General features: G+C 55.6%; 9 protein-coding genes across 9 annotated transcripts; 4 read left to right on the top strand and 5 right to left on the bottom strand.

The window, feature by feature from the left end:
* Positions 1-223: 223 nt before the first annotated feature.
* VDAG_07982 (uncharacterized protein) lies at positions 224-2,502 on the top strand (the record flags this gene model as incomplete). The annotated part of the gene is made up of 11 exons (XM_009652748.1): positions 224-421; positions 480-535; positions 600-790; positions 925-1,055; positions 1,105-1,278; positions 1,334-1,440; positions 1,522-1,617; positions 1,673-1,809; positions 1,863-2,042; positions 2,096-2,224; positions 2,288-2,502. The coding sequence occupies exons 1-11, from the start codon at positions 251-253 to the stop codon at positions 2,500-2,502; spliced, it is 1,587 nt and encodes a 528-aa protein (XP_009651043.1). The 5' UTR covers positions 224-250.
* Positions 2,503-2,874: 372 nt separating this feature from the next.
* Positions 2,875-6,100, bottom strand: VDAG_07983 (mixed-linked glucanase; the record flags this gene model as incomplete). Its single annotated transcript, XM_009652749.1, has 3 exons — positions 2,875-5,345; positions 5,396-5,915; positions 6,047-6,100. The coding sequence occupies 3 exons, from the start codon at positions 6,098-6,100 to the stop codon at positions 2,875-2,877; spliced, it is 3,045 nt and encodes a 1,014-aa protein (XP_009651044.1).
* A 1,887-nt stretch (positions 6,101-7,987) lies between these two features.
* On the bottom strand, positions 7,988-9,091 carry VDAG_07984 (uncharacterized protein; the record flags this gene model as incomplete). The annotated part of the gene is made up of 1 exon (XM_009652750.1): positions 7,988-9,091. One exon carries the CDS (start codon positions 9,089-9,091, stop codon positions 7,988-7,990), a length of 1,104 nt encoding a protein of 367 aa, XP_009651045.1.
* Positions 9,092-9,925: 834 nt separating this feature from the next.
* Positions 9,926-13,498, bottom strand: VDAG_07985 (pre-mRNA-splicing factor ATP-dependent RNA helicase prp22; the record flags this gene model as incomplete). Its single annotated transcript, XM_009652751.1, has 1 exon — positions 9,926-13,498. One exon carries the CDS (start codon positions 13,496-13,498, stop codon positions 9,926-9,928), a length of 3,573 nt encoding a protein of 1,190 aa, XP_009651046.1.
* Positions 13,499-14,109: 611 nt separating this feature from the next.
* On the bottom strand, positions 14,110-15,361 carry VDAG_07986 (inositol polyphosphate multikinase; the record flags this gene model as incomplete). The annotated part of the gene is made up of 2 exons (XM_009652752.1): positions 14,110-15,208; positions 15,282-15,361. The coding sequence occupies 2 exons, from the start codon at positions 15,359-15,361 to the stop codon at positions 14,110-14,112; spliced, it is 1,179 nt and encodes a 392-aa protein (XP_009651047.1).
* A 2,123-nt stretch (positions 15,362-17,484) lies between these two features.
* On the top strand, positions 17,485-19,056 carry VDAG_07987 (uncharacterized protein; the record flags this gene model as incomplete). The annotated part of the gene is made up of 3 exons (XM_009652753.1): positions 17,485-17,662; positions 17,720-17,786; positions 17,910-19,056. The coding sequence occupies 3 exons, from the start codon at positions 17,485-17,487 to the stop codon at positions 19,054-19,056; spliced, it is 1,392 nt and encodes a 463-aa protein (XP_009651048.1).
* Positions 19,057-19,469: 413 nt separating this feature from the next.
* On the bottom strand, positions 19,470-20,228 carry VDAG_07988 (uncharacterized protein; the record flags this gene model as incomplete). Its single annotated transcript, XM_009652754.1, has 3 exons — positions 20,015-20,228; positions 19,864-19,931; positions 19,470-19,805 (listed from the first exon to the last, which is right to left on the bottom strand). The coding sequence occupies exons 1-3, from the start codon at positions 20,070-20,072 to the stop codon at positions 19,470-19,472; spliced, it is 462 nt and encodes a 153-aa protein (XP_009651049.1). The 5' UTR covers positions 20,073-20,228.
* A 251-nt stretch (positions 20,229-20,479) lies between these two features.
* Positions 20,480-22,882, top strand: VDAG_07989 (Clp1 protein). The gene is made up of 5 exons (XM_009652755.1): positions 20,480-20,620; positions 20,673-21,474; positions 21,527-21,793; positions 21,869-22,244; positions 22,311-22,882. Exons 1-4 carry the CDS (start codon positions 20,579-20,581, stop codon positions 22,135-22,137), a joined length of 1,380 nt encoding a protein of 459 aa, XP_009651050.1. The 5' UTR covers positions 20,480-20,578; the 3' UTR covers positions 22,138-22,244; positions 22,311-22,882.
* Positions 22,883-24,111: 1,229 nt separating this feature from the next.
* Positions 24,112-27,088, top strand: VDAG_07990 (uncharacterized protein; the record flags this gene model as incomplete). Its single annotated transcript, XM_009652756.1, has 2 exons — positions 24,112-24,120; positions 24,179-27,088. The coding sequence occupies 2 exons, from the start codon at positions 24,112-24,114 to the stop codon at positions 27,086-27,088; spliced, it is 2,919 nt and encodes a 972-aa protein (XP_009651051.1).
* Between the last annotated feature and the right edge of the window lie 290 nt (positions 27,089-27,378).

The following is a 27,378-nucleotide window of genomic DNA, read 5'->3' on the forward strand; positions in this document are numbered from 1 at the left end:
CGTCAAGCGACGTGTTGCACCCCGCTGGCCATGACCCCGCGGTCTGTTCGATCTTGGTGCAATTCCACATCAGCCAGAGCGTTCGAAACTTTTGTAAATCTCCTGAACATTGTATTTTCCGTCAAGGTCGTCGATTGATGTATACGACAAATCCGTGGATTTCGCCTATCGTTTCTTCAACTCAAGTAGACACCTCCCTAGACGCGAGACATCAACGCCGAGGAGCCAGCCTACATGAAGTGCTGTCAAGATGGCAACCGTCTTGACAAGAAACAAAACAAAGATCAGTAAATACGGCACGACGGAGGAGACGACTTCGCTTCTGGCCATCGATGTCGCGCCGCTGGGTGCACCCATAGACGAGAAGCGGTTTTGGTTCCAGCGAAGGCGCAACTATGACCCAGATGCCATCGCAACCCAAGTACGACGTCCCAACGATCCATCCTGTGGTGGCTCATCGATGCTCATACAGAGTCTAGGCGAGCGTGTTCGATGACCCCGACACGGCGGACCGCTACGAACCCCACCCCGAATGGTGAATATTCTCATTCTCGCGACCGACGGTGCGCGATTCGTAGGCCAAGCTCACATGCGCGCAGGGAGAACATTCATCGGTTTGACCCGTCGGCTCGGTGGTCATGGGGAGAGGAGCACAGCCTCGTTCGCAAGATCGACTGGCGTATCATGGTCTGGGCTTGCATCATGTTCATGGCACTCGAGCTGGACCGCGCAAACATCCAGCAGGCTCTGACGGACAACTTCCTGGGCGATCTGGGCATGACCACGAATGGTAAGCTAGCTCACAGCTCCAGCGAAGCGTTCTGACCCAAGATACAGATTACAACCTCGGCAATACCATTTTCAAGCTTAGCTTTCTTTGCGCCGAATTACCCTCCCAGCTGCTTTCCAAATGGATCGGGCCAGACAGATGGATCCCGGCGCAAATGGTTCTCTGGAGCTTGATTGCGAGCACTCAATTCTGGCTGTCTGGCCGGCATTCGTTCTTGATATTCAGGGCCCTGTTGGGAATGCTGCAAGGCGGTTTCATTCCTGATGTGAGTCCCCCGTCAGATGCTTGTGACCAGCGATACTGACCTGGACGAGGTCATCCTGTATCTCTCCTATTTCTACAAACACCATGAGCTCTCGCTCCGACTTGGCTTCTTCTGGACGGCCATGAGCCTCGCAGACATATTTTCGGCCCTTTTTGCGTCGGGCATCCTACATATGCGGGGCGTGAACGGTCAGGCTGGATGGCGATGGCTGTTCCTTATCGAAGTATGTGTCTCCCTGTGCCAGTCGTCACCCATGTGCATCACTAAATATCGCCCAGGGCCTCATTACCTTCGTGGCCGGGGTATTCGGCTTTCTCCTGATGCCGGCCGGCCCGTGTCAGACAGCGAGCTGGTTTCGCGGAAAACAGGGCTGGTTCTCCAAGAGGTACCTTTCGAGTGATTGCCAGTCCGCGTGGCCCTTTGACTGACATGAATCATCTAGAGAAGAGATCATTATGGTTAACAGGGTTCTGCGAGAAGACCCGGGCAAGAGTGGAATGCATAATCGCGAAGCCATCACGCCTCAGCTCCTCTGGAACAGCCTTAAAGATTTTGATCTCTGGTACGTTTGTCGAGGGGGGGGTTTCAAGTCATTTAGTCTTCTGACATTCCATCAGGCCCATCTACCTCATCGGCCTGACGTTCGAAATCCCAATGGGTCCACCGAAGCTCTACCTGACCCTGACACTGCGCAGTCTGGGCTTCGATACCTTCCAGTCCAACCTCCTCAGCATCCCCTACACCATTGGCCATAGTATTTCTCTCCGTCTCAATTCTCCTAACCCTGACCACTGCTGACCCAATTAGTGATCATGATGCTGGGCCTCACCTACATCGGCGAGATTTTCAAAGAGCTCTCCTTCGTGTCTATGATCGGCCAAGTCTGGGCCCTGCCGCTACTCATCTTCCTCAACATCGTCAACACCGACGAGATCAACAGGTGGCTCTTCTATTTCGTCATCATCCTCTTGTTGATGTATCCCAACCGTAAGCACAAAGTGTCCTGCTGTAGAGACGTCCAGTGTTAACCGCGCCCGCAGCCCATCCGATCCAAGTAGGCTGGAACTCGCGCAACTCGGGCTCAGTCCGGTCCAGAACAGTCTCAGCGGCGTGCTACAACATGTTTGTGCAAGGCAGCGGGATCATTTCGTCAAACATCTACAGAGAAGGTATGTTTTCAAATAGGATAGGACATGGCTGAAGAGGGACTCTGGATTACTGACCCCTCACAGACGATGCACCGCTGTACAAGCGCGGCAACCGTTGGCTTCTGGCGATTGCGTGCGGAAATATCGCGCTCTACCTATCCGTCAAGGCGTACTACGTATGGCGAAACAAGCAACGCGACAGGAGGTGGAGCGCGATGACTGAGGATGAAAGGCTCGATTATCTCTCGACAACAACGGATGAGGGCAACAAGAGACTGGACTTCCGATTCGCGCATTAGGGATCAAGTCTGAGATTTCTCAGGATGAAGCAATGGCAGCGCCACAAAGGACCAGTGGCATATGACCAATGAACGACGCAACGATTACACACGACATGGAATGCGGACGGAGCATTTTGGCACATCATAGCATTAGACAGCAAGTCGAGCGCTTGGTTGATTGATGATAATAGAAGATTCAAATGCAGTATGCGTGCCGCGGAAGGCGGACCAATATATCTAGGGTATTTACATCTATCCTCAGACAAAACAAGACGCGAACTATGTACAGCCCAAATGTGCAATATCCATTATCTTCCTCCAACGCTCGATGTGTCATACTGATTGCCCAATCTCCAACCAGTATCTCGCGTCCAACGGGGCTTCCGTATTTTACATAACGAACGCAATCACACCTAGCACTGCGCCAACTAGAAGTGTTAAGCCACCTGATCCAAGCTTGTTCGCCGCGTCCACTTCGACTGGAATGTCGGTATTAGTCGGGAAAGTGACAGGCGCAGTCTGCGTTCCATTAATGATTGAGGTGAAAGTAGGGATGGCGGGGGGAGGCGGCACGACTCGAGAGGGCGTCGGTGATGGAGGTTGTGGCACGGGCTCCTCCGGAGCAGGGTAGTCAGGGGTAGGCTGCCCGGGCGTGACGGGTTCTTCAGGAGTAGGCTGCTCAGGTGTAGGGTTTTCAGGAGTGGGCTGCTCAGGAGTGGGCTGCTCAGGAGTGGGCTCCTCTGGAGTAGGTTGCTCTGGAGTAGGCTGCTCAGGAGTAGGGTTTTCAGGAGTGGGCTGCTCAGGAGTGGGCTGCTCAGGCGTGGGCTGCTCAGGGACAGGTGTCTCCGGAATGGGCTCCTCGGGAGCGGGGTATTCGGGGGTCGGCTGCTCGGGGGTTACAGGTACCACCGGGGTTGGCTCCTCGGGAGTCGCAGGCACCTCTGGAGTTGGCTCTCCAGGCGTCACGGGCTCTTCGGGCGTGGGTTGCTCTGGGGTAGGCTCAACGGGGGTGGGCTGTTCAGGAATAGGCTGCTCGGGAGTGGGTTCCTCGGGCTTTGGCTCCTCAGGTGTAGGCTCCCCGGTTGGCTCGAAGACCACTACCGGCGTCGTTGTCGTGATGGTCTCCTCCTCAATCGTAGTCGACGGCTGGCCCACAGGGCAGTTAGTAACCTCAGGGGCACAGGAGGTGATGGTGTTAACGATGGTCTTGGAGACGACGACTGTGGTCGCCACATCGATAACAGGACAGACTGTAGTCGTAACGCCGACAACCTCCGTAATTGTTGATCCAAGCTTTCCGGGACAGTCAGCGGCGGCCTCAGGCGGGCAAGAAGTGATGGTCGAGATGCGAGTCTCGGAGATGGTGAGGGTCGTCAGTCGTTCGATCGTGATGGTCGGGGTAGGTGCTTCGGACACGGGTACCTCCGGCACCTGAGAGGTAGGCTCCTCGGGTGTGGGCTCCTCGGGGGTGGGCTCTTCTGGTGCAGGCTTCTCAGACTCCACAGGCACCTCAGGCACCTGAGAGGTAGGCTCCTCAGGAGTGGGTTCCTTCGGGGTTGGTTCCTCAGGGGTAGGATACTCGGGTACTTCTGGCTTGCCGGGCTCCTCGGGGGTAGGAACCTCTGGCGTGGGCTGTTCAGGGGTTGGAGCCTCAGGCGTGGGCTCGGCGGGCGTCGGCACCTCGGGCGTCGGCTCAGCCACTGGCACCGACGACTCCAAAACAGGGATCGCCGTCGTCGTTGTAATGACCTCCTCCTGAATGGTCGTCGAAGGCGCGCCAGGACAATCAGGCACATCAGGAGCACACGAGGTGACAGTATTGACAATGGTCTTCGACACGGTCACGACCGTAGGCACATCGGTCACAGGGCAGACAGTCGTGGTCACAGCAATGACCTCAGTGACAACCTCGCCCACCTTGCCGGGGCATTCGGCGGCAGCCTCGGGCGGGCACGATGTGATGGTGGTGACGCGTGTCTCCGAGATGATGAGGGTCGTGAGGCGTTCACCCGATGTGATGGGTACGGAGGTAGGCACTGGAAGAACCGACTCTGAAGGCACAATCGAGATGGGCTCCGTCTCGATGGGGTAGTCTGGGACGGAGGTAGAGGCAGACTGCGCAGGCTGTCCGGAGGCGGAAGGGGTCTCGGATGCAACAGGCTGTTCGGGAGCCGAAACGGGCTCAGATGCAACAGGTTGTTCGGGGATCGAGGCGGAGGTAGACGCAATAGGCTTCTCGACGGAGACCGGCTCGGATACAACAGGCTGCTCGGGCGTCTCGGGGGGCTGTTCGTAGATTTCAGACTCGACAGGGACCTCGGGCTTGACAGGAATCGATGGCGTTCCCGGTTGCTCGTAAAAGTCGGACTCGACAGGGACCTCGGGCTCGACAGGAGTCGATGGCACCTCCTCACCCTCAGGCAGATCCGTGTACTGAGGCTTTTCGGGCGCTGTAGAAGGAACAACAACACTGGGAGCGGTGGGCTCGGCGGCGTCCGACTCGATGGCAGGCGGCAGGTACCCCCTCTTCTCATCACCAGGAGTGTAGACCTTGATAGAGCGGACCTGGAAGTAGCTGTCCTTCAGGGCTTCGGGGTTCTCCGCAATATAAGCCTGGCAGCTTGTCTGCTTTGTGGTCTCGGCACACTGGTCCCAGTGGCCCTCGTGGCCGGCAACGCCACAGAAGTTGATGTTCATGACAATTTGCGCATCAGCAAAGACCTTGCCCACCTCGCACGCGGCACTGGCAAATCGGGGCAGGCCCCAGGTCTCAGGGTTGGGGTTCTCGGCCAGGTCGGCAGGGACATTGTCATGGGTGAATGCCCAGATCTTGATGGAGTCGTCGGTCCACTCCAGGGCGTCTGGCACTCATTAGATGGAAAAAGGGACTAGCACTTCGGGGATCACTCACAGACACCGCCCTTGTCAGAGGCATAGGGGGCAGAAGGGTCAAGGCCGGCACAACCTTCGCCAGACCCCTGGCCAGGCGCATCCCCGGCACAATTGGGTTTGCCCACGTCGGCGGTCATGCCCTCGCCATCGATGCCACACTGTCCGACCTTCGCGTCAGTGTGCATAACGATACGGCTGGCCGCGTCAAGATTCCAGGCCTCGTAAATGTCAATCTCGCCACCCGAGGGCCAAGCCTGGCCAACGGTCCAAAACGCGGGCCAGGTCCCGCAGGTTGGCTTGGGAAAGTGGGAGAAGTCAGCGATGTACAGGCCCTTGTTGTACTTGACCTTGCTCTCTAGCCTGACACTGCTGCGTCCAATGCCAGTGGGGTCGAGCTTGGTCTTTGCGTCGACGCCGAGATAGAATTCGTCGCCGACTGTCTTTAGGATGCCCAGTTCCTCAGCCTCGGCACGGCCCTTGTAAGACACGTAGCCGCTCGTGGAATCGACATCATTGTAGTTTCCTGTCGAGTGATCGCTCTGGTTGACGTTAGGTTTCTGTCTTGGACGACCGGGGGTTCGCTTTGGATTCTCACCTCGAAAAGAGAAAACTTGTCAAGAAAATTGGTAGAATCATAAGTATCAGACAGTTGATAAGATTTGGCCTGCACAGCGGCAGAAAACAAAAGAGCTGACTTGGCTGCGGAAAGAAACGAGGGTGCCATGTTGGTAGTGAGCTGTTTCGAGCTTGTGTGGGAAAGCAGTGTTGTTCAGCTCCTGTACACAAAAAGGAGTGAAGTCGACGGCCAGCGGTAGTTGGTTATGTAGCACGAGTCGTCGAGACTCCGTCAACGGAGTATGTGAGAGTCAAAGTGAATGGCCAAACAAGTCTTGAAAGAATGACTGTTGGGTAAGTACACACACAAGGAAAGAAAGAGATGAAGATGGCGGACCTTGGTTGAAAGAGGAAACACAAAGAGAGGATGCAGCGGAACAAGGTCAAACAATAGAATCGTCGAGGGACATCATCATGATATATCCAGGCCACTGTCGCAAAGGCCCGCATAGGCATATTGCGCAGTGGCATCAGCGGCTGGGCCATCCAAGACGAACCAGTACCTCGGCCAGGGCGGCAGGATCCAGGGGCAGCATCTTGGCGAGGCCAAGACAGACGGCCTTGGAGAGTCGACGTCGAATCAACAGAGGGCGCAGGACCCCGAGGCCTCGACAACAAGGCAAGCTCTGGACAAAAAAGAAACGGCTCAAAGAGATGTCCAGGGGCTGCCTTCGGGTATCAAACGGCGGATGCAGACCCAAAAAGGCCGAACAACAAAAAAACGGGTCTCCCGCTGGCAGCTTTCAGGTAAACAGGGGGGCCATCCATGGACCATGGCGGTTGGCGGCTCTGGGCAGGGGTTGATGGGCAGACGACTGGCCAGAAAGGTCGTCAAAGCCGGGTTTGGTTGAGCAGAGAATAGAACACGGGGTTGGAAGACATCGTGGCGGCGGCTGATGGCGGCAAAGGGACAAAGAAGTCGGGGATCCAGGGGGGAGGGGGGGGATCGACAATGATGCGCGATGGCGGCGATTCGCTTCAGGGCGCACAGGCTAGAGCCCAGCGGTAGGGCATCGTGAAGTCATGACCTGATGGGGGACGTGGTGGTAGTCGATGAGGTTGCATTGGAGGAGGGAACATCAGATGGCAGGTCAAGCAGGTGTACATTCAACACAGCATTTTGGAGGAGGGATTGGCAAGACCCGCCCTGAGTGGTCACTCCCCAAGCTCCCCCAGGACAACCCCTGTCTGCTCAGCGCTTTCCAGGCCAATCACCCACGAGCGCCATGCAGGACCTGAGACGACCAGGGGATCCACCGCTTTGCAGTGCTGGTCTGCTCTTTCTTCACTGGGCATGTACCTACCTCCGGTACGTACCTAGATAAGGTACCTAAGGTACTCAAGGTAAGGTAGCTTGGCAGGTACCATGTAGTAGGTAGGCAGGTAGGGAAGGAGGCCCAGAACAACGAGGAAGCGCCGGGAGGCGACGCGCCTTCACAGCGCTTTGCCCTTGCTGCTCCTTTGTCCTTCACGGATGGGATGCGCAGATTGGGTTCCATCTGCACTGCTTCCACAAGAAGAAAGCAGTGCATAGTAACCTTGAACTCGGTCGATCACTTCACCACGCCACGCCGTTGCTGCACATGACGAGGCGGCAAGATAAGGATCCATAGGTTGGCAAGCTACCGTCTGCCCAGGGCTACCGTCGTTTCAAGCAGAGACCCCTCTCGGAGCTTACTGTCTGCATCAGGAACGGACAAAGTCCTGTGTTGCTTTTTTGCCAGAAATTTCCTTTGCCGCTTACACCAGGCATTCCAGCGTACCCAAGGCCAACACAATGCGCTCTGCCACGACCCCAAATTCGTCATCTGGGACCTCTCTTGCACGTGGTATATTTGCTTTGTATGGGCACCTACCCTCCTCACAGCCCACCTACCGCAGCTCAGTCTGCCTATGGTCCACAGCCAGGACCATTCATGTCCACGTCCAGGTCGCTGCCTTCGTGGCCTTCAACGTAGGGTAGCTCATTGTCCCCCCACCCAATCTGATCCCACAATCACGCATCGACTTGGCGCAAAGCCCATTCCACGGCACTCTTGACGTCCTTCGTAATGTGTGTTGGCTGGTGCACAGGCTTCGTGCCGGCGGCGAACACGCCCGACTCGACGAGGATGCTTTCCCATTTATAACCCTTGCGCGACTGGAAGCTGTTGGCACCAGCAATATCACTTTCGGGGTTGTCGCCTATCATGAAGACGGTCTCAATCGTGTATGCCGCGGTCGATTTCCTTTTCTGCTCGAGTTGCTCGTTCCAGGCCTCCAGCGCATTTTCACCGTAGACATATGTCGCCTCCGTCGGCTTGCCGACCACCGTGAAGTCGAGCTGGGCCAAGCCCCGTGTCTTGTAGGCCCAAAGACCGCACAAGGCCTCGCGGAAAGCGCCCTGGGCTAAGCGCGGCTGCGCGTGCTGCGTGGCCCATTCAAAGTCCGGGTTGCTGAAGAAAAGCCTGGGCTGGCCGTCCTGGAGGTAGCCAGCATTCGGCAGGGTGGCGTCGCCGTTCTTCGGGGACCGGGTCCCAACGATGCCGTCGACAGACAGGAGCAGATCGAGGATGACCTGAAGATCGAGGCACCAGTCTCGGGGTGAGTTCCAAACAAGAATCGCGTGTATGCGGAGCAGGCCATCGTCGCTATCGCCACTTTCGCTGCCATCAGTGCTGTTGTCGAGCGGAGAAACCGGGTCCTTCCTTCCGTGCTTGCTGTGATGGTCTCGAGTCATCTCCGGGAACGGGTGAATGTGCTCGTGGTCCGTGTACAGATCAGAGGAAGTCACGACCTTTCGGAAACCATAGGCATGCGCGAGGTTTCGAACATTGTCGCTGTGGCCGCCCAGGGCGAGGATTGTCCTCTCGCCATACTCTGGGACCAACGCTTGATAGGGTGTGTGGCTTTGGATAAACTGATTCTCGTCAAGCTCGTCAAGTCCCAATCTCACGCGCAGCTTCTCCACATGCGCTTCTTCTGTCAGTCCTCCTCCGTTGGTCAAGAAGATGAAGGGGATATTGCGGGCCTGTAGAACTTGGAGAGCCTCTTTGGCCCCGGGTAAAGGCTGTGACCCCTTGGACAGCACACCGTCGATGTCAAAAACAAAGGCAGCCATGTTGGCGTATGTGAACGATAGTGGCGGGATAATCTATTCCTGGAAGAAAGGCGGAGTTTGGCATGGCATGAAGTATGTCGCGAGTGCAGTCAGTGTTGTGCGTGTACTTGAGAGAGGGGTGTGATAGTTGCATAAAGGCCCTGGCAATACATAGGGCGCAGCCATGAGGTGAATTACATGGGCAGGTGAATCGAAAGGAGTGAATGGGAAAGAGCGCATTGACAGGGGTGCATTGAAGGTCGATGAGCCATTGTCGATATCCTTAATTCGGACGGTAGTTGAATTGAAGCAGACGGTGGGCCATATCTCACTCGGTGAATGCAATGACCTTCGCACAGGGCTCATAATCAAAAGCGACACATGGCCGGCGAAAACGGGGAGCAGCACAAGTTATTTCAGGGGGCATCGCAAAATAATTTCTGCCTTGAACCAAGCTGTCGGCACCGCCGGTTCTTCCCGATGATACCGATGATGTGATGTACTGACCAATGCGGCAGGCTGATTTGCGCCATTCAACCAAATGGGAATTACCCAGCAGAGTCGCCCACAGCTCTTCGATTGACACGGCTTCTGTCGTGTTTGCCCTCAGCCCATAGCACATAGCAAGCTTCCCTGGTGTTGTTCGCGTTCATCACTTGGCAAATATAGGCATGGCTCGCTGTTAGCATCGATGGCAATGCCGCGACGCAAGCAAGGAGACCTATTGCTCGTATCATCAGGCTACTTCGACAACGGCTTACCTGTTGGAGACACGGGTCATAGAATCTGCGATGTGATAAGCTCCCTTGAGGAACAGTTGTAGTGATATTGTTCCAACACGCCAGTAACACCATATTATCCCCAGGTACCACCGCCTCCAGACCGTCCCCCCTTCTTCTGCGCACTGAGACGCCAATCGTCCTCCCCGGCAAATTTGTTGTACAGCGGCTGGATCCTCTCCGCCTTCTTCCTCTTCGACAGCTTGTCCGTCGGCGCCACCTTGAAGAACGTCGGTGCCGCCTCCACTAGCCACTTGGGCTCAATAGATGTCGAGCAATGCATGTACTCTTTCGTCGTGAGTACCAGCGTGTGATAAATCACCCACTCTGCTTGCTTGCCGAACAAGGCCGAGCTCGGGTGCAGGTAAACCGGCGTCTGCTCAGTGAGCGTCTTGTACCCCTCCTGCGGATCCTTGCGCGCGGCGTTGCGAAAGAAGCCCGAGCAGAGCGCCTGTCGGACTTTCTGTGTATTGCGTCCGCAGCTGACGACAGGGTGGCGGTATCGGTCCATAATCTTGACAAGCTGATCGTGGACATCTTTGGCTCGCTTCATTGAGCGGGCCTGGATGAAGTTTTCGAAGCACCAGGGACTTGAGTAGCTCGACTGCTTCCAGGAGTTGTAGACGTTGAGGAGGGTCAGGTGGTCGCCCGCGGGGTCGTGGAACTTGGCCTTCTTTTGATCGGCTTGTGTCTGCTTCTCCTTGGGACGGTAAAACACGTTGGGCAGGTTGAGCATTGCGACGATGATGAGCATCTCGGCTGAGCAGTTCATGTCGATGGACATGATGAGGACCTTCGCAAGCGAAGGCTCCATGGGGAAGTCGGCCATTTTGCGGCCGAGACGTGTCAGAAGACCTTCGTCGTCTAGCGCACTAAGCGCATACAGCTCTTCAAGAGCCGTCAACATGGTGTTGATTGGAGGTGGGTCCATAAAGTCAAAATGCAGCAAGTCGTTGATGCCCATAGCCTTGAGCATGAGAATCGTGTGTGACAAGTTTTGACGCTGGATTTCGGGAATCGTTGTGGGCAGCATCTCAGATTGATAGGCTGCTTCGGTGTACAGACGGAAGCACTTGCCGGGGCCGGTACGCCCTGCTCGGCCAGCTCTCTGGTTGGCCTGAGCCTGTGAAATAGGGGTGACGACAAGAGAGTCCATGCCGAGTTTGGGGTCGTAGGCGTTCTGCTTGACAAATCCGGGGTCAACGACAAAGTAGATATTGTCGATGGTGATGGATGTCTCAGCGATGTTGGTGGCGATGACGACCTTCCGGCAGCCCGGCGGTGCCGGATCGAAAATGCGACTCTGCATCTCGTTCGGCAAAGCTGAATAAACGGGAAGGATCAGCAGCTCAGGTACATTTGGCCCTAGAGCTTTCATCCGCTCGAACAGAATCTCGCACGATGTGTCGATTTCCTCCTGTCCAGTTAAAAATAGCAAGATGTCTCCAGGCGGCTCAGTGAGGTGAATCTGCATCACTGTGACCAGAGCTGCGTCGAGGTAGTCGGATTCCGGTTCGCGAGAATACAAGACTTCGACGGGGAAGGTTCGACCAGGGATCGTAAAGATGGGACACCCGTTGAAGTACGAGGAGAATTTATCGGCGTCGAGAGTTGCTGATGTGGCAATGACCTTCAGGTCCTTGCGGCGGGCCATCGTCTTCTTCAGCAGAGCAAACAACACATCAGTCGAGATGGTACGTTCGTGCGCCTCGTCAAGCATGATGACCGAGTACCGCTTGAGATCGGGGTCGACTAAGATCTCACGCTGAAGCATACCATCCGTCATGTACTTGATCCTCGTTGCCGGGCTGGTCCGGTCCTCAAATCGAATGGTGTAGCCAACCTCTTCGCCCAAGGGGCAGCCGACTTCTTCCGCCACACGTTTGGCGACAGACATGGCAGCCACACGACGCGGTTGCGTACATCCAATGACACCATGATTGGCGAAACCACCTTCAGCTAGATATTGTGTGAGCTGAGTAGTCTTGCCAGAGCCTGTCTCTCCAATGACAACCATGACCTGGTGGTCGTTGACGGCGTCGAGAAACTTTTGGCGGAAAGCAAAGACAGGCAGAGACTCCCGCTGCTGCTTCATGCTCATGTCTGTCCTCTTTCCAAACGATTGGTCTTTGGGCTGCACAGCACGCTTCCATTCCGGGACGGCATCGGGCTTGGGCGCTTGCTGTCTCGCGTTTCTCATGTCGCTGGCAAACTTGCGCTTGTCGGGGTCGGCCATGGGGTCGTTCCATTGTGTAGAGAGATCAACCTTGTTCTCCTCTTGTGCTGCAGCCTCTGCTTCTTGCTGCTTCAACTCCTTCCGTTCCTTGGCGAGTGCAGTGCCTGACATGGCTGCGCGATTCATCGAGCCATCCGGTGCTTTCACGACGCGAATCGGCGACAGCTCAAGAGACTGCTTCGTCTGTCCGGCCAGGAACGGGGGCTCTTCCTCGCGAACCTCGATATCGACCTCCTCCTCGAGCTCCATCTCGCCATCACCACGCAACGTTGCATTGTAGTCTTCGTTGAGGTCGGGGTAGTCAGAGGCCTTTGCGACGCCTGATGCGATCAGTTGCCGGATCTCCCACCTTTCAGGTGAAGTCATCCTCTTCTTCTGCCGCTGCGGCCGTTGATTTGGTGGTGGCATGACCCCAGCGTCGAACATGTTGCCATTCCTGTCTCCTCCTCCGCCTCCCAAGGCTTCCATGTTGGCGCCGGATGATATCCTTGCTTGTGGAACAAGGTCCATTCCTGTCTCCTGGTCGACCTGCTTCATCGAAAGCCCTATTCGATTGCCATCGACGCTGATGACCTTGACCCAGACCGGCTGGTCTCGGCTGAGGATATCGGACGGGTGGTTGACCCGTTGCTCTGAGATCTGCGAAACGTGCACCAGCCCATCCGACTTGCCACGAACGCCTTGAAGGTTGACAAAGGCTCCGAAATCTTTGACGCCGGTGACCCGCCCGGGATACACCTTTTGGATCTGCGGCGCATCGTCCAGCTCTGTAGGGGGCGGCCTCCGCAGCCTGTCGTCGTCCTCGTAGTCGTTGTAGTCGCGCTCCCGCCTCCTGCTTCTCCTCTGCTTGAGCGCAGGGCCATGCTCGTCGTCGAGGGACCTCGATCTTGACCGCCGCCGCCTCCGCCTCTCCTTTGATCTCGACCTGTCTCGCCTCTTGCGTCGGGATTCGCGGTCGTCCTCGGGGCTGCGACTCCTCTTCCTCGCCGACGTCTTCTCCTGCCGCGCGCGGCCCTCGAGCCCCTCCAGCAGCGCAAACGTGTCGTCGAAAGCATCTGCGCCGACCTCCTTGTCGGGGACGGCCAGGCCCTTGAAGATCTGCTCCTTCTCCTCTGCGCTGCGGTGGTGGTGGTGCTGCTGCGCGTCGTCTGCGCCGTTCGTCTTCTTGCCCTTGAGCTTCGGGTGCATGGCCAGCACGAGGCGGTCGATGCTCTCGACGAAGCTGGGCGGGAAGTCGGCGCCCAGGCTGGCGAGCTTCTTCTGGAAGCCGGCGAGGCCCGTGTCGGCGCACTCGACGCGCTGGGCGATGATGAACTCGGCGAGGGTCTTGTCGGAGACGCCCATGTGGTTCTGCAGTTCCGATGTGACCTTGGAGACGAGCGACAGGAGCTCGAGCTCCAAAAGGTCGTCCATGGCGGGCCGTTGAAGGGCGACACAGCGCTCTCTGGAAAGTGCGTGATGAGTTGGTGGTTTTGGCGAGATCCAACAAAAAGTTAGAGGATTGCGGCGATGAAGCGTAAAGAAAACCAGACTGGGCAACTTCATGCGCGACGCCGCGAGTGACGAATGGTGGGTCCCAAAGGCCATGATACACCAATCAATGGTAGGCACTTCGGTGAGGAACGGTAGGCATCGGTGTGACCTCTCTACCTGTTCTTACTTCATGTACGAAATCTCGAGGCGCCACCCTTTAATGAATAGGACTTTGAGCCGTTGCATAAGGGAGAAAAACGTTCACAAATATTTCAAGTCCGTCTTGAAATAATTTTATTGAATGCAAGCAAACGCCGCGCCGTATCAGCAGCAAAACCAAACGCCCTGCCACCCAGCTCCCTCCGGCCTGGTCCTCGTTGAGTGGACTGCCCAAGTCCAATGCTGTATTCCTCCGGGGTATTTCATGAACCCATGATGCAAAGACCTCTCTCGGCCTGTGTACTAATCATTCATCATTGGTCAACCTTTTGTGGCCAACAGTTGCATGTCCTATGCGCTGCGATTCTATGCGGCCCCCAGGGCTCTTCACGTCATGCCGCCAGCTCTTCGAAGATCTTGATGAGGCTCCGCACGCCCACCAGCGCATTCTCGTCAGGACCCAAGCCAGGGGTCCACTGCGCGTGGGCAAAGTCGATGAGTTTGAGCTCGAAGATCTTCGGCAGAGAGGGGCCGTCATCCTCGTCGTCACTGTCGTCATTTTCGTCGCCTTGCACAATATCTTCAACCATCAGCTCGATCCCGCTATCTACGCGGAAGGTGGTTCTACCGAAATTATCGTCCTTCCGGCCCGTGCGGTTCTCGACGTGGTCGACAGCGGAATTGTTGGCCTCGATGGCTTCGCGCAGCTTGTCGCCATCGCCTTCGAAGACAAAGAGAAGACTAGAGGAGTACATCCTGCTCTCGTGTACCGACAGCACCTCCTCAACATTGTGCAGCTCGCGAACAAAGGCGTGACAGACAGCCTTGCCGAGTTCCTCGTCTATGCCAGCGTCTGGGTTGAACACGAATTTACGGAACGCGTCGACGACATTGTCAGTGTTGACGCTGTCGCGGCCGAAGTCCTTGTCGTAGATTTTGTAGTCCTCTTCGTTGAGTTCAGCCTTGTCGGGCGAGCCGCGATAGGCACGCATTCCCGCGATGCGAAATCCCAAGGAACCATGCGTCGTCTCGGAAGCAATCTTGTCAAATCTTGTCTTCTTCTGCTGTGGCGCATCATCGGCCCAAAGCCGGCGGCCGAGCTTCGCGTCGAGAATGTTGGCGTGCGTGAAGCCGCTCGAGGCGTTCTCGAGCACTACAGCCTGGTCGGTCTTGATCTTTTGCGTCTTGTTTGGTATCCACGTAATGCCGTCGTTGATTGCGGGTGCTGGGTCTGCCACGGGAATCTGTGCCTGGGCTTGGACAGCCTCGATAACCTTGGCTTGGACGTCGGGGTCAGCCACAAGACCTGGAATGCCGTCGTCGGCAGAACTAAGCTCAGCAGGGTCGCTGAGGCTCAGAGTGCCGAAGAAAAGGGGCATGAGCTCTGCAAATTCGGGGTAGCGGGCATTGGCAGATTGGTAAAATTCAACCTCGAGTTGCGTGCAGGGCTTGATGAAGAGCTCGCCGTCGGCATCGCACATTGTTCCGGCACTAGCAAGAGAGGTCAATTTGCGTGTGTTTCGAAAGAGCGCATGTTGCGACAAGATGCGCCGAACCGACTTACTGTCCTGCCACAGCGTGGGTACAATCGACGAGTTCAGACCGAGCTGGAATCTCCTTCTTCTCCCTTTTCTTTCCCGCCATTGTCAAACTGCGGTTTTCCTGAAGTGATCGCGACTACTTTCTAACGTATTTGCATATCGAGGGGGGCGGTATTGAGGAGGCGCAATGTTGGGTAGCCACAAGAGGCAGGATCGAGCGGTCGCACTATTGTGAATGTAGGCGGCGCATAGGTCGGTGAAGAATGGAGTCGGAACCTGCAATGCGTCGACAGGACCAGGTTCGCAGGAAGCGTTGCAGGCGAGAATCTTTGCAGCCTACAAATGGTGGCGATCCGAACAGGCGACAGGACGACGAAGGAATGACTGAGTCTTTAAGGAGAGTGAGATTTGGGCGCGGGCGCAGGCGCTGGCGATGATTCAGGGTTGCGCAGTTGGGTTCGCTTGTCGTTTGCCGCTGGTCATTGGGTTGGACGGGGATTGTATTGACATGGGCTGGCGGAGTTCAGGTCGGGAACAGGGGACCCTGACTTGCCTGACCACCTGGGCCTGAATGTTGGTGCGGAACGCAAGAGGAGGGGGGCTTGGGGGGCGAGTGGGAGGGAACCAGCGGAAGGGTAGAGAGGAGTGACCATTGGGTCTCGGTAGAGAGAGGGGTGGTGGGTTCGACAAGAAGGAACGGCATGGCATTCCACAACGCCACAGCGGATGAATGGGCAAAAGTGCCAAGATGATCTCCAATCCACTGAAGGACACTCAAGACGCTGGGAGACGCTGAAGGCGCTGGTACATGTACACTGCCTTCTCAGCCACGATCGCTATCACACCCATGCCTGCACCTGCCGTGATTGCCGTCGTACCCCGTCCAGGCCGGGGGGGGGGGGGGGCCGAAGTACAAGGTATGAGGCACACTGATGGGCATTCCTCGTTGCGCTTCCTTCCCAGGCCCTTGTCATGCCTGTGATCCTCTTGGGGGCACCAACTGGAAGAAAAGGGAGGTATTCTCAGGTGGCACAGAGTGATCTGAGACGGGCTTCTCTCACATGGCCGCTCCAGTTGGTCATTCAGCACATATTTATCACCTCTCATATATGTTGGACGATGTCAAGACTTTTGTTCCACGTTGCACTCGATCGCCCGAGAAGTCACGCTTGGCCATGGTGATCGGTTGAACCAAGTTTACTGTATCTATTTGGCAAAGAGACTTTGTTCACTGTGATCGGGGCCATCCCACATATCAGCATGGCCCAAAGACACACACAAACAAGCATAGGTACGAAAGGGCTGGAGTGCCCACAAAAAGGGACTTGTGCATACAGCTACAGCTCCTATGCTTGGATCTTTGACTCCCGTCCTATCCTCTGACGTGGCAGTGAGGTCTCTCGCGATCGCGGTCGGATTCGCTTGTCATCGCTTTTGTCAATCCAACCCCCCCTCCATTATCATCCCGCGTCATACGCGAAGTTTGCATTTGCCCCGTTGCCCAAGCGCCTTGGACACTTTGCATATGCGGAACAAAACCAATGTGAGGTGATCAGGTCGGCGCCCACTCTGCGCCCGACGGACTATGTCACGACGCCCCTTCTGCTCCGCCCCGACTTCGCCCGCCTGAGTTTTACCTGAGGTACACATGCAGTACAGATGTGTCAACCAATATTTGACCAGATCCATTGTGTCAATAGCTGGATGCTTCATTTCTACTCAGACTATATCGGTCGCTGACAAATTGACTGTCGTGGAGAAGCAAGAAACAGTTACCGTCCTCCGTCCTACTCGAAATGTATATCAAGCAAGAAATATGAAATCGATGCTCGAGTACCCAAGATACTTAGGTAGGTAGGTATCATAGGTACCTAGGTGAGGTAGGTAGCTTGCCCATCTATCCCGCTTGAAACAGGCGCCAATTTGTGATTCGCAATGCCTGTCCTTCTGTTTGATTCTTTCCTCTCGTTTGCCACATTAGATTCCCTTGCAGTATCAGGCCCGTTGTTGGCGTAGGGCAGGAGCAACACCTGAGTAATAAGTCTCTTCCAAAAACGAGACCTGACCCTGCACAAGCACCAAGCCAGAGATATTTCTCCATTTACGTCGTCTCTCAAGAATCACGCAGCGCGAGGGCCTCAATTTGACCGACTCTTGACTGCCACTACCACACATGGTGCGCTACCTTAGCATTCTGCAGCCACTTACACCAACCCTGCCAACAACATGGCGCAGCTTCCCAACACAGGTGGCCTAAAATTTGGCCAGGGCCGCTTTGCCGACATCATTGAGTCTGAGCATGTCGTTGGTGAGGTGGAAGGAACCAACAAGAAGAACAGGAGCAAATCAGGTTCTGCTAGAGGCCCAACAGGTCTCCCCAAGAGTCGTGGAACCGGCTTTGAAAGTAAGGCACTGGATATCAAGTCTCCTTGGGAGGCATGACAGAGCTGACGAGGGCCAGCATACTACGCCGATCCGCCTGTCACGCCTGATGAAGCCCGAGAAGAAGCTGAAGAGCTCTATCCACCGTATGTCTCCAACCTCCTTGACCTTGATCGAAGAAAAAATAACTGATTATTCTAGGCACCGCCCGTTCGTTGAGTAAGACAATCTATTGCAGACATGAATTGAGCGTGACGCTGACAAGATAGCCGCATTGAGGAATGCATCCAGCGTTTCCGTGCCCGCCGTCGTCTCCACTCAGAGATGACAACCTACTTCGACGCTTACCTATTTCTCGGGGGGATCGACACTGCGCAACGTCAGTTCACTGGATCTGGTTCGAACTCGAAGACCAATCCCGACTTCCAGGATATGGACACAGATGAAGTACGCTGCGCCACTGCCGTGGACATGATCCATCGCGACAAAAATTCCACATTTTACAACGAAGCCGAACCTGAGCGCTGGGAGATTGACTTCACTGGCATCGTCACCGGGTACTTGTCCGAAGCAGTGCCGAGGCTCACGGGCCAGAACTATACGGCCATGAACACGGCCGTCGCCGTGGTTGAGAACTTCCTCCGTTACATCCTTCATCACGGCGTTTGCCCCGAATACGACGATGATGTCCGAAGTGCACTAGCTCAATGCCTGAAAGCACGCGTTGACTTGCCCAAGGCTCACCATGCATTGATCGCATTTCCCGGTGAGTTCGGCCTCGCGGCTGCCGAGCTATTCTGTGACGACTACGGTTTTTTCCCGAGGGAATCCATGGGTTCTTTCAAGCGAGCTGAAGAATTTGACGCAAGGATCGTCTTCGCTACTGGAATCTTGCTTGCCGGTACTGACACCCAGGTTGCGAAGTTACTTGATGCCGGTAGAGAGTTCGAATCCGTCAGGGTCTTCAAAGAGGAGGATTATGACCTCGAAGTCATCTCTGTCAACCGGCCGTCACAGGAAGTCCGCCAGCAGTACAAATCCGTCTGCCTGCTTCCAAGTCATCCAGCTCTTAAGCCCATAGGCACAGCCATAGTCAAGCCGTGCGTGATTGAGGACGGCTATGATGTTGGCATTCTGGCTGCCGCACAGGAACTCGACAAGACAGAGCGTGAAATACTGCTGGACGACGACATTTTGTACTTTCTGCAGCCCAGCATGAAAATACGAGCCACGGTGTGCGAGCTCACCATGGGTGTTACCTTCATCAAGTCGGTGGCTGATGTGCTGGTGCCGTGGTTCGTGTTCCTGCCGCAAACACTCATGCGTAGGTTTTGCGAGCCGCGAGTGAATGATCGACCTGCACCATCTGCGACGGAACCTGGTGCAGCAGATGACGACGCGGAGAATGAAGAATAATACACACAAGTCAGTCATGCGATGGTCGTGCTGGCGCAAGGGGAGATAAACCAAAGTGGGGGAGTCGGACGTTGGAGAGGCACACATCCGTAAGCCCAGCAAGGCAGGTAGGTAGTTTCCGGTGCGAGATTGAAAACAGGCTCCTCGATTTTCCGACAATGTTCAACAAGCGTTCATTGCGAGAATATGTGATGAATGATTAACTATACGATCCCTTGCCACAAAAGCCAAAAAACAACCTTATTCCTAACGCCCCCGGATAAACGAGTGTCTCAAACAAAATCATACAAGTCTCCCAAGCGAGGCAGCAGAGCTAACCAAACAGCAAGATCAAGCACGCAAAATCGCAGCAGCGCAGCAAAGCCGACCGGAAAACCGCTCCGCTACTGCTGCCGCTCTTGCTGTCAGACGTTCTAGTCATGAGTCTGGACCTTGTTGTCGCCCTGGGCCACAACAGCGGCGTAGCTGGGCGGCGCGGCGCCGTCGCTGCTACCCTCGCCGCCGTTTCCATGCTGCTGCTGCTGGCTCGAGTTGCCGGCGGTGCCGTAGCTGAGGTTGTTGTGGTTCTGCTGGGGCTGGGGCTGGCCCTTGTGCGGGCGGGCCTGCTGCTGGGGCTGACGTCCGTCGCCGTGGACGAAGACGTAGGTCACGCGGCCGCCCTCGCGGTCATGCTGGGGGAGGGAGTCGTATTCGCTGGCGGGCTCGGGGTATTGGACAATGATGTACCAGGCGTGGATGAGGCCGGGGATCTGGGGCCGTGTTAGTGGGGGATGGTTCGGTGGCTGGGGTCGCCGTGAGGGAACGTACGAAGCCGAGGACGCAGAGGAGAATGTTGATGATGGAGTCTGCTGAGCAGATGCCACGCTTCACCCAGACTGCGGAGGTTTTAGTGAGGGTTCAAGAGATATTTCATGGATTTGGCGAGGGATCAGGCAGCAGTTATTGGGGCAAGACGTACCAGGTAGTGGGGGGAAGAGGACGGCCAGAAAGCCAAGGAAGATGTCGGCGGAGCACATTGTGGAGGGTTTTCGGATGTGGTGAACGGGTGAGTAGGCGGTCTAGCGGTTCACTTGTGTTTGTAGAGGAGAGAATGAACAAGTGCAGTGCAGGTGATTGTGGTTTCGAGGTCGCAAGGTGAGGATGGTGGTCTGGATATGGAGAAGTAGAGTGACGTCTTGGGAGCCTGGAGTGGGCGTCCGTGACCCAAGATGGACCAAATGCACTGCCATTTGCCCCAGAGGGAGCCAGTGGCTTGGGCGCTGTCAGCGAGGGGTGCGTAATGGACCCCGTGACGTACCTTACGTTCTGTGCGTGAGAGGTCTTTGATTGGGCTGTGCGGGTGAACCTCGGATGTCCCTGAAGATCCATCCAGGCACCCCCACCAGACACATGCAGGTGCGTAATGGCTGCTCAAGCAAGCTGTATGCCAGCTTTATGCTAGGGATCCATTCTATATAGCTACCGAAGCTTGCTTCTAGACCGCACACCCCAAGCTACTGTCTGTCGTAGCTTAGTAGCGACCATGTCTATTCCAGGACTTGGCCTGGAAACCTTCGCTGCTCAGGTATGTCTCGCGTCCCAAGACTTGCATTTGTCTTCTTCTGACTGCTCGACAGCCAGCAGCTCCCACCGGCGCCTCCACTACTCGGGTCATCAAGCTCGACCAGCTGTCTGAATGGCGATTCGAGGTTGGCTTCAGCTCCGAAGTCGAAGTGAAGCTTGTTGCCGGCGTTGCAGAAAAAGATGGCACGGAGCTCGCCGCACACCACGTCTATCGCTTCAGCGGTGTCAAGACGAAAATCCTCACATTCATGGGCTGCCAGCTCGAAGTTACTGGCACCTGCGATGACGAGTTCCTCGCAGACTTTCCGAAACCTACCGACTCACCGATGAATTCTTACCTCAATCTCCACTTCAAACTACATGCTCTTCGACAGCATGCGGCAGCGGCGAAAGCAGAAGGACCGCGCGTTATGATCTGCGGGCCTCCGAACACAGGCAAGACAAGTGTGGCGCGGACATTGACAAGCTACGCTACGCGACTGGAGGGACAACCTTTGATGGTCAACATGGATCCCAAAGAGGGCATGCTGTCTCTGCCAGGCACACTGAGTGCCAGCGCTCTGGCTTCCATCCTGGATATCGAGGCTGTAGACGGATGGGGCACCACGCCCACCAGCGGGCCCAGTCAGGTACCTGTCAAGCTACCTCTAGCATTCTACTACGGACGAACAAGCCCGGCCGAAGACCCTAAGAAATACCTTGAACTCGTAAGCCGCTTGGCAGGCTCTGTGACTTCTAGATTCACCCAAGATCCCGACGTCAAGAGCTCTGGCATGATCATCGACACGCCTAGCATGGATGAAAAGAGTAAAGCCAGCATGGATGTTCTCGTGCATATTGCCGAAGAGCTATCGGGTGAGTTGTTTGTGTGCTAGATAAAAGGAGCAGGGTTGTTGACACTTGGCAGCAAACATCATCCTCGTATTGGGTTCTTCACGCGTCAACACAGAGCTGAGCAGGCGGTTCGCCAATGAACGTACCGGCCTCGGAGAACAAATCCATGTTATTCATCTCGACAGATCCGAGGGAGTGGCCACACGAGATGAAGGGTACATGCAACAAGCATGTGAGGCTTCGATCAGAGAGTACTTTTTCGGCAACATTGGGCGAACTCTTAGTCCTGCGACTCAGCAGGTCGATTTTGACAGCCTCACCATTTACAGGCTGGGTGACTGTAAGTTTGGCCCCGTGCTCTGTGTTTGCAACCACGACAGCAAGGTACATCGCATCGCTTACTAACATGCCCCAGACTCGGTGTACGGCAACGGAGACGAGGGCCTCATGCTGTCCGAGCCATCAGGCCTCATGGCACATTGGACTTTAGCCGTCATGTACGCCTCTACAAAGGATTCGCCTGAGACCATTCGCAACGCGAACGTCATGGGGTATGTTTACGTCGCCGAAGTTGACAAAGAGAGGCGCAAAATGAAAGTTCTCGCGCCAGTCAGCGGTCGACTGGGTGATCGCCCTCTGCTCTGGGGCAAGTGGCCGGAACCATTCGTCAACTTGTTGGGTTAGGCCGCCCTTATCCAAAATATCCCACCTACGTACACCAAACAACAGTCCGCGGCTCAAAGGAGGCTGGACGCCAAGCAAATTCTTGACGCGCTTATAAGACACGACTTGTAAGTCCACCTAATTTGGAGCTATAGATGAAGTCTGATGATGTGAGGGAGCTGATTTGGTGCTAGTAACGAATAGCCATGCGATTATGATGCTCTGAGCCCCATAGTACCATGTAAACCCGGAAGCCTTTCATTACCAGTGGTCAAAAGGCTTTGCCTTGGAATTCATGCAATTATGTTCCTGCCGTGCCGCGTCGGATTCGTCGCAGCTGGAATAGGCTGATCAATAACGACCATGTGATGCGTCTGGTCACATCTGCGGATCACGAAAGAAGTTCTCTTTCGGTGTCGTCAAGATTTCGCAGCTGCAACTGCACCCAGACGGATACGAGGTCCAGAAAAAAGCGCTCTGATAGCCTGGAGCTCTATCATGGAAATTCATATCCTACGTTCGCGCATCCGCACAATCTTTCAACTGCTGGTCGTCATCCATCATGCGCCACATCCTACGCAAGCTGGGCTGCAGCGGCAGCGAGTTCTTCTATGCCCAGGCGGATGGCAGACCATGGGAATAGACCGAGGATCTTCGCCAAGGTCTTTATCTGTCGACGTGCGCTATTTCTCTCCACGACCGAAATCTGCACCGAGATGCGTCCAGGGTTCGTCAGTGTACATAGCATCAACACGTTCTGCCTCACTCATGATAACAACCTGTGAAAGAGATCCGCCTTCAAAGGCGGATCGTGGTTGATGTGTACGCTCGATGTTGGCCGTCTGTTGACGGATGATTGGAACCGAAACCTTGGTTGGCAGGCATGGCTCACTCACTCTCGGGACGTACATCAAATACCAGGCTGTCTGCGCACCTTATTGATGAGTGACTTATGTCCACCCAATTTCCAGACCCAGCAGAATGGGCGGATCTGCGATTCGGTGTGATTCAACTGATCGAGTAGCGGGGCGGAAGTCCGCGATACTGGGACTGCCCTGGGCCAGGTGATTTGCATCCGAGGAGCCAAACATCCGGCGCCTTGCAGAAATTTGGTACGTATGTCAGTCGCCGTGCACAGCAGCTGAGCAAGGTTTTCAATAGAGCATCCTTCCAGCGTCGTGCCAAGCAGAGGTATTAACTTCAAGGTGCGCATTGCACTAGTCTGCACGGCCAAGACCTGCCCAGGACGTACGACACCAACGGAGCTCGAGTGCATAAGACCACATCGTAAAGCTCAGATATGAAGCTCTGGGTACGGGTCTACAACAATAGTTGGTTTCCTTCCGCATAAGTAGTAGGATCACCCTGGTGAACGGCCAGGGGTTGCCCCTCCCACCAAGGATTTCCCCCGCCTCTGATCACCGGTTCCCCGCAACAACTGAATAGCGACGGTTAGAGAGAGCGTCCGGGGTAATCGGCCGAATAGCCCCTGCCAAAGCTTTCACCCGCAAACTAACCGACGGACCAACTTTTTCCTGCAGGCTTGGTGGGTGTAAGTTGGAAGAGGTCCCGCCGCCGACAGTCATGAGTGCGGCGCGACCCCTCCCTGAACAATCCACTCCATGGACCAGGGGGGGCAGAAACAATACAGTCCCAAGGTAGGAGCCCGACCTGCCAGGCCTCGTTGTATCTTCTGGCTTCTTCGGGGTAATACTCGAGCGAGGCATGTCTCTTTCCTGCCCGCTTGAAGCGCTGGCAGGGGTTGCTCCTTGTAACAACCTTGTACCAAGCTCTATACCTTTGCTCCGGCCTTTTCAGATGCCTCCCCGGAGCGGTCGCCAGCCATGAGCAGGCCTGAGGATGTGCCTGTTCCTCTAAAAGAGTCCATGAGCTCGCAATCATGTTCATATGAGCTTCACGTATCGCGTTTACTAGGTCCCTCAGGCTCTCGCTATTACTCATATTCCATCCAAACCGGTAGAGACCAAATTTGGCATGGCTCTGGTAAGATTTGACGTGGCATTGCCCCGATATTCTGGCAGTCACTGAACCATGACTGTAGTCGACACTGGCGCAGAGCGCCCTCGGCGAGGTCTATGGCGCCTTTCAGACTCCTCCGATGCGGGCCCGACCCATGTTCCGCTGGTGGTGGCCTGACGGTCTGGTTGACCCTGAGGAAATAAGGGCAGAGGTGCTGCAGATGTACGACGCTGGTTTTGGAGGCGCCGAAATCAGCGATGTGCATCGCAGTCGCAACACGCCTATCGACCTTGAAAATTACGGCTGGGGCACCCAACCTTGGATCGACGGTCTCTACGCTGCCGTTTCCGAGGCCGATAAGGTCGGTTTCTACATCGACAATACTGTCGGCCCTACCTACCCCGCTGCCGTACCTGGTCTATCTCAAGACGACCCGGCAGCATCTCAGGAGGTTGTTCTTGGGCGAGCCGTTGTGACTGGTGGTGAGCGCTACAGCGGTCCTGTACCACCTCCTGACCATGCTCCGGAAGGCGATGTCACCAAGGAGACGCTGTTGGCGGTGCACGCCTACAAGGTTGCCGCTGGAAGCAGCCCGACTGCCAACCCTATCATTCTCGACCATACGAGCCTCATCAGCTTGTCTTGTTTCGCAGCTAATGGTACCGTCAACTTTACGCCGCCTGATGATGGGACCTGGATGATTCTTTCGTGGCACGAGCGTGGCTCAGGCATGAAGGCAAAGGGCGGCCCTCATAATCACGAAGACGGAGCGGTCATTGATCACTTTTCCTCCGCCGGAATTGGGGCTGTCACTAACTTCTGGGACGACAATCTTCTGACGCCTGAGATTAAAGACCTGCTATCCGATATCGGTGGCGCATACTTCGAGGACTCGATCGAACTTGAGTACAACACCATCTGGACCCCAGACCTGCGAGAAGAGTTCAAGACTTATCAGGGCTACGACCTTTTTCGCTACCTACCTGCCATCACCCAAGATGACCAAAAGAACGTGTTCCGGTTTGCGGACGCCGAGCTGAACCGTGGTGTCATCAATGACTTCTGGGATACTCTGGGTAAGATGTACGTTGACAATCACATTGATGGCATCAAGCCGTGGGCGAATGCCATGAACATGAAGTTCCGCGCCCAGGTCTATGGTGTTCCTACGGCCGCTACCACCGCAGCGGGCAAGATCGATATCCCCGAGGGCGAGTCGCTGGGCTTCAAAAACATGGGTGACTGGCGTGCTCTTGCTGGTGCGGCCAACTTCGCCAATCTCACGATGATCAGCAATGAAGCCGGCGCTCTACTGAACCAGCCTTACGCGACAACATGGGATCTCATGATCAAGATTATGAATCCTATCATGACGGCAGGCGTCAATCTCCAAATTTTCCACGGATTCTCCTACAAGGAAGCACCTGGTGCGAAGTGGCCTGGTTTTGCAGCCTTCACCCCTTACAGTGGCAACCGTGTGGGTTACTCAGAGTCTTGGGGCCCTCGCATTCCCATGTGGAAGCACACGCGCGACGTTGCCGATTACTTTGCTCGCACTCAGTCACTTCTCCAACGAGGTTCGCCCAAGCACGATGTCGCCTTCTACTCCCCTAAGGGCTACATCGCTGCCGGATTCAGCGGGCCATGGTACTCCCTGGATGGTGCGCGTCAGGGCTGGAGCATGAATCTTATCGGTCCCGGCCAGTTCGAAGAGCCAACGGCCTTCGTTGAGGATGGGCTCTTGCACCCCAACGGCCCCGGCTTTTCCGTGCTTGCGTTCGAGGGAGACTCGTTTGCCTCTCGCGCCCCTGTGATCGAGGTTGCCACCGCTGAGAAGATTCTTGACTTTGCCAAAAAGGGGTTGACGGTCGTTGCTGTTGGTAACTGGACCGCACCCCGCGCATTCGGATACAAAGAGTTTGACCAGAACGACAAGATCAAGGCTATCTTTGACGAGCTCCTGGCTCTACCCAACGTGTTCAACCCGGCAGACCGCCCCGACATCCCAGCCGCCATGGCAAAGGCCGGCGTCAAACCTCATGTGCAGTATGACAACCAACAGCTTCTGAACTATCATCGCGTGGATGGCGATTCCGATCACTTCTTCTTCACGGCTACACATACCGATATCTATGAGATTCGTGCCAATATCCGGGTCCAGCCTGTCGAGGCCGATGTCATCATCCCTCGCCAAAGCAGCAAGGGTGTACCCTTTTGGATGAACCTCTGGACTGGAGAAATTACTCCCGTTGCCAACTATGAAGAGGTTTCTGATACCCAGTTGAAGGTCCGCATTAGTCTCTCGGCCTACCAGTCAGCAATGTTGACTGTCGCGCCTTCTGACACGACCCCCATCTACGCAAGGCTTGCCGCCCCGGCGGGTGCCTCGCTCCGCCGCACTGAAGCCGGCCTGGTGCTTCGCTCCAACAATACGGGGACCTACGATGTTGCTCTCAGTACTGGGGAGTCCGTTTCTGCCCAAATTGACTCTGTAATCCCTGCCCAAGCCCTCAGCAACTGGACGCTCGACGTAGAGGACTGGCGCCCTACTGATGATGTCTTCTCCAGCGAGACCGTCAAGGTCAACCGCACTTTTTCGCTCGGCGATGGCCCTCTCGTCGCCTGGCCCGAGATCGAGGGACTCGAAGACTCGGTTGGCATAGGCCGCTACAGCAGCTCCTTCACCCTCGACTCCGAGTGGGACGCCGATGTGCATGGTGCCGTGCTGGCCATTCCCACCTTCATCGGCTCGCTGCGCATTTTTGTCAATGACGAATGGATTGGTCCTGTTGACCAGATGGGTGTCGAGTTTGACATTACTGCGTTCTTGGAACAGGGAAAGAACACTGTTGTCATTGAAATGGCGACCAACTTGATCAACAGGATCAGGACAGTGGACCCGGCTGTATACAGTAGCATGGGACGGCAGCAGCATGGCCTCGTGGGAACGATTGAGGTGAAGCCGTACGGCGTCCGAAAGTTAGCCGAGTAGACTCAAAAGCTACAGAAGAAAGCCGTCGAGAGAGATTGTATCGGTATAACATCGAGCTGTCTTATGCCACTTGCTGATGCTCTGCTCTACCTTTCCATATTTGACACAAGTCTCACCTCTCTGCACCTGCCCGTGAGCGTGCGCGCGACAAGTTTCTTACCTCAGGATGCAAACCCTCGCATGCAAACTTCGATTGCCACCTGCCTTTGCAGACTTGCGGGCGTCGAACTAGGAATCCTCAAATGGCTCTTAAGAAAGCAGGGGAATCAAGTTTGGCCTTGTCGCTCGAG

The sequence above is a fragment of the Verticillium dahliae genome, genomic scaffold (genome assembly GCF_000150675.1).
Source record: "Verticillium dahliae VdLs.17 supercont1.18 genomic scaffold, whole genome shotgun sequence".
Taxonomy (NCBI): domain Eukaryota; kingdom Fungi; phylum Ascomycota; class Sordariomycetes; order Glomerellales; family Plectosphaerellaceae; genus Verticillium; species Verticillium dahliae.

Coding starts and splice junctions, on each gene's coding strand:
- VDAG_07989 (XM_009652755.1), top strand. CDS start 20,579: ATGTCTATTCCAGGACTTGGCCTGGAAACCTTCGCTGCTCAG. Junction 20,621..20,672: donor TGGAAACCTTCGCTGCTCAG/GTATGTCTCGCG, acceptor ACTGCTCGACAG/CCAGCAGCTCCCACCGGCGC. Junction 21,794..21,868: donor CATTTACAGGCTGGGTGACT/GTAAGTTTGGCC, acceptor AACATGCCCCAG/ACTCGGTGTACGGCAACGGA.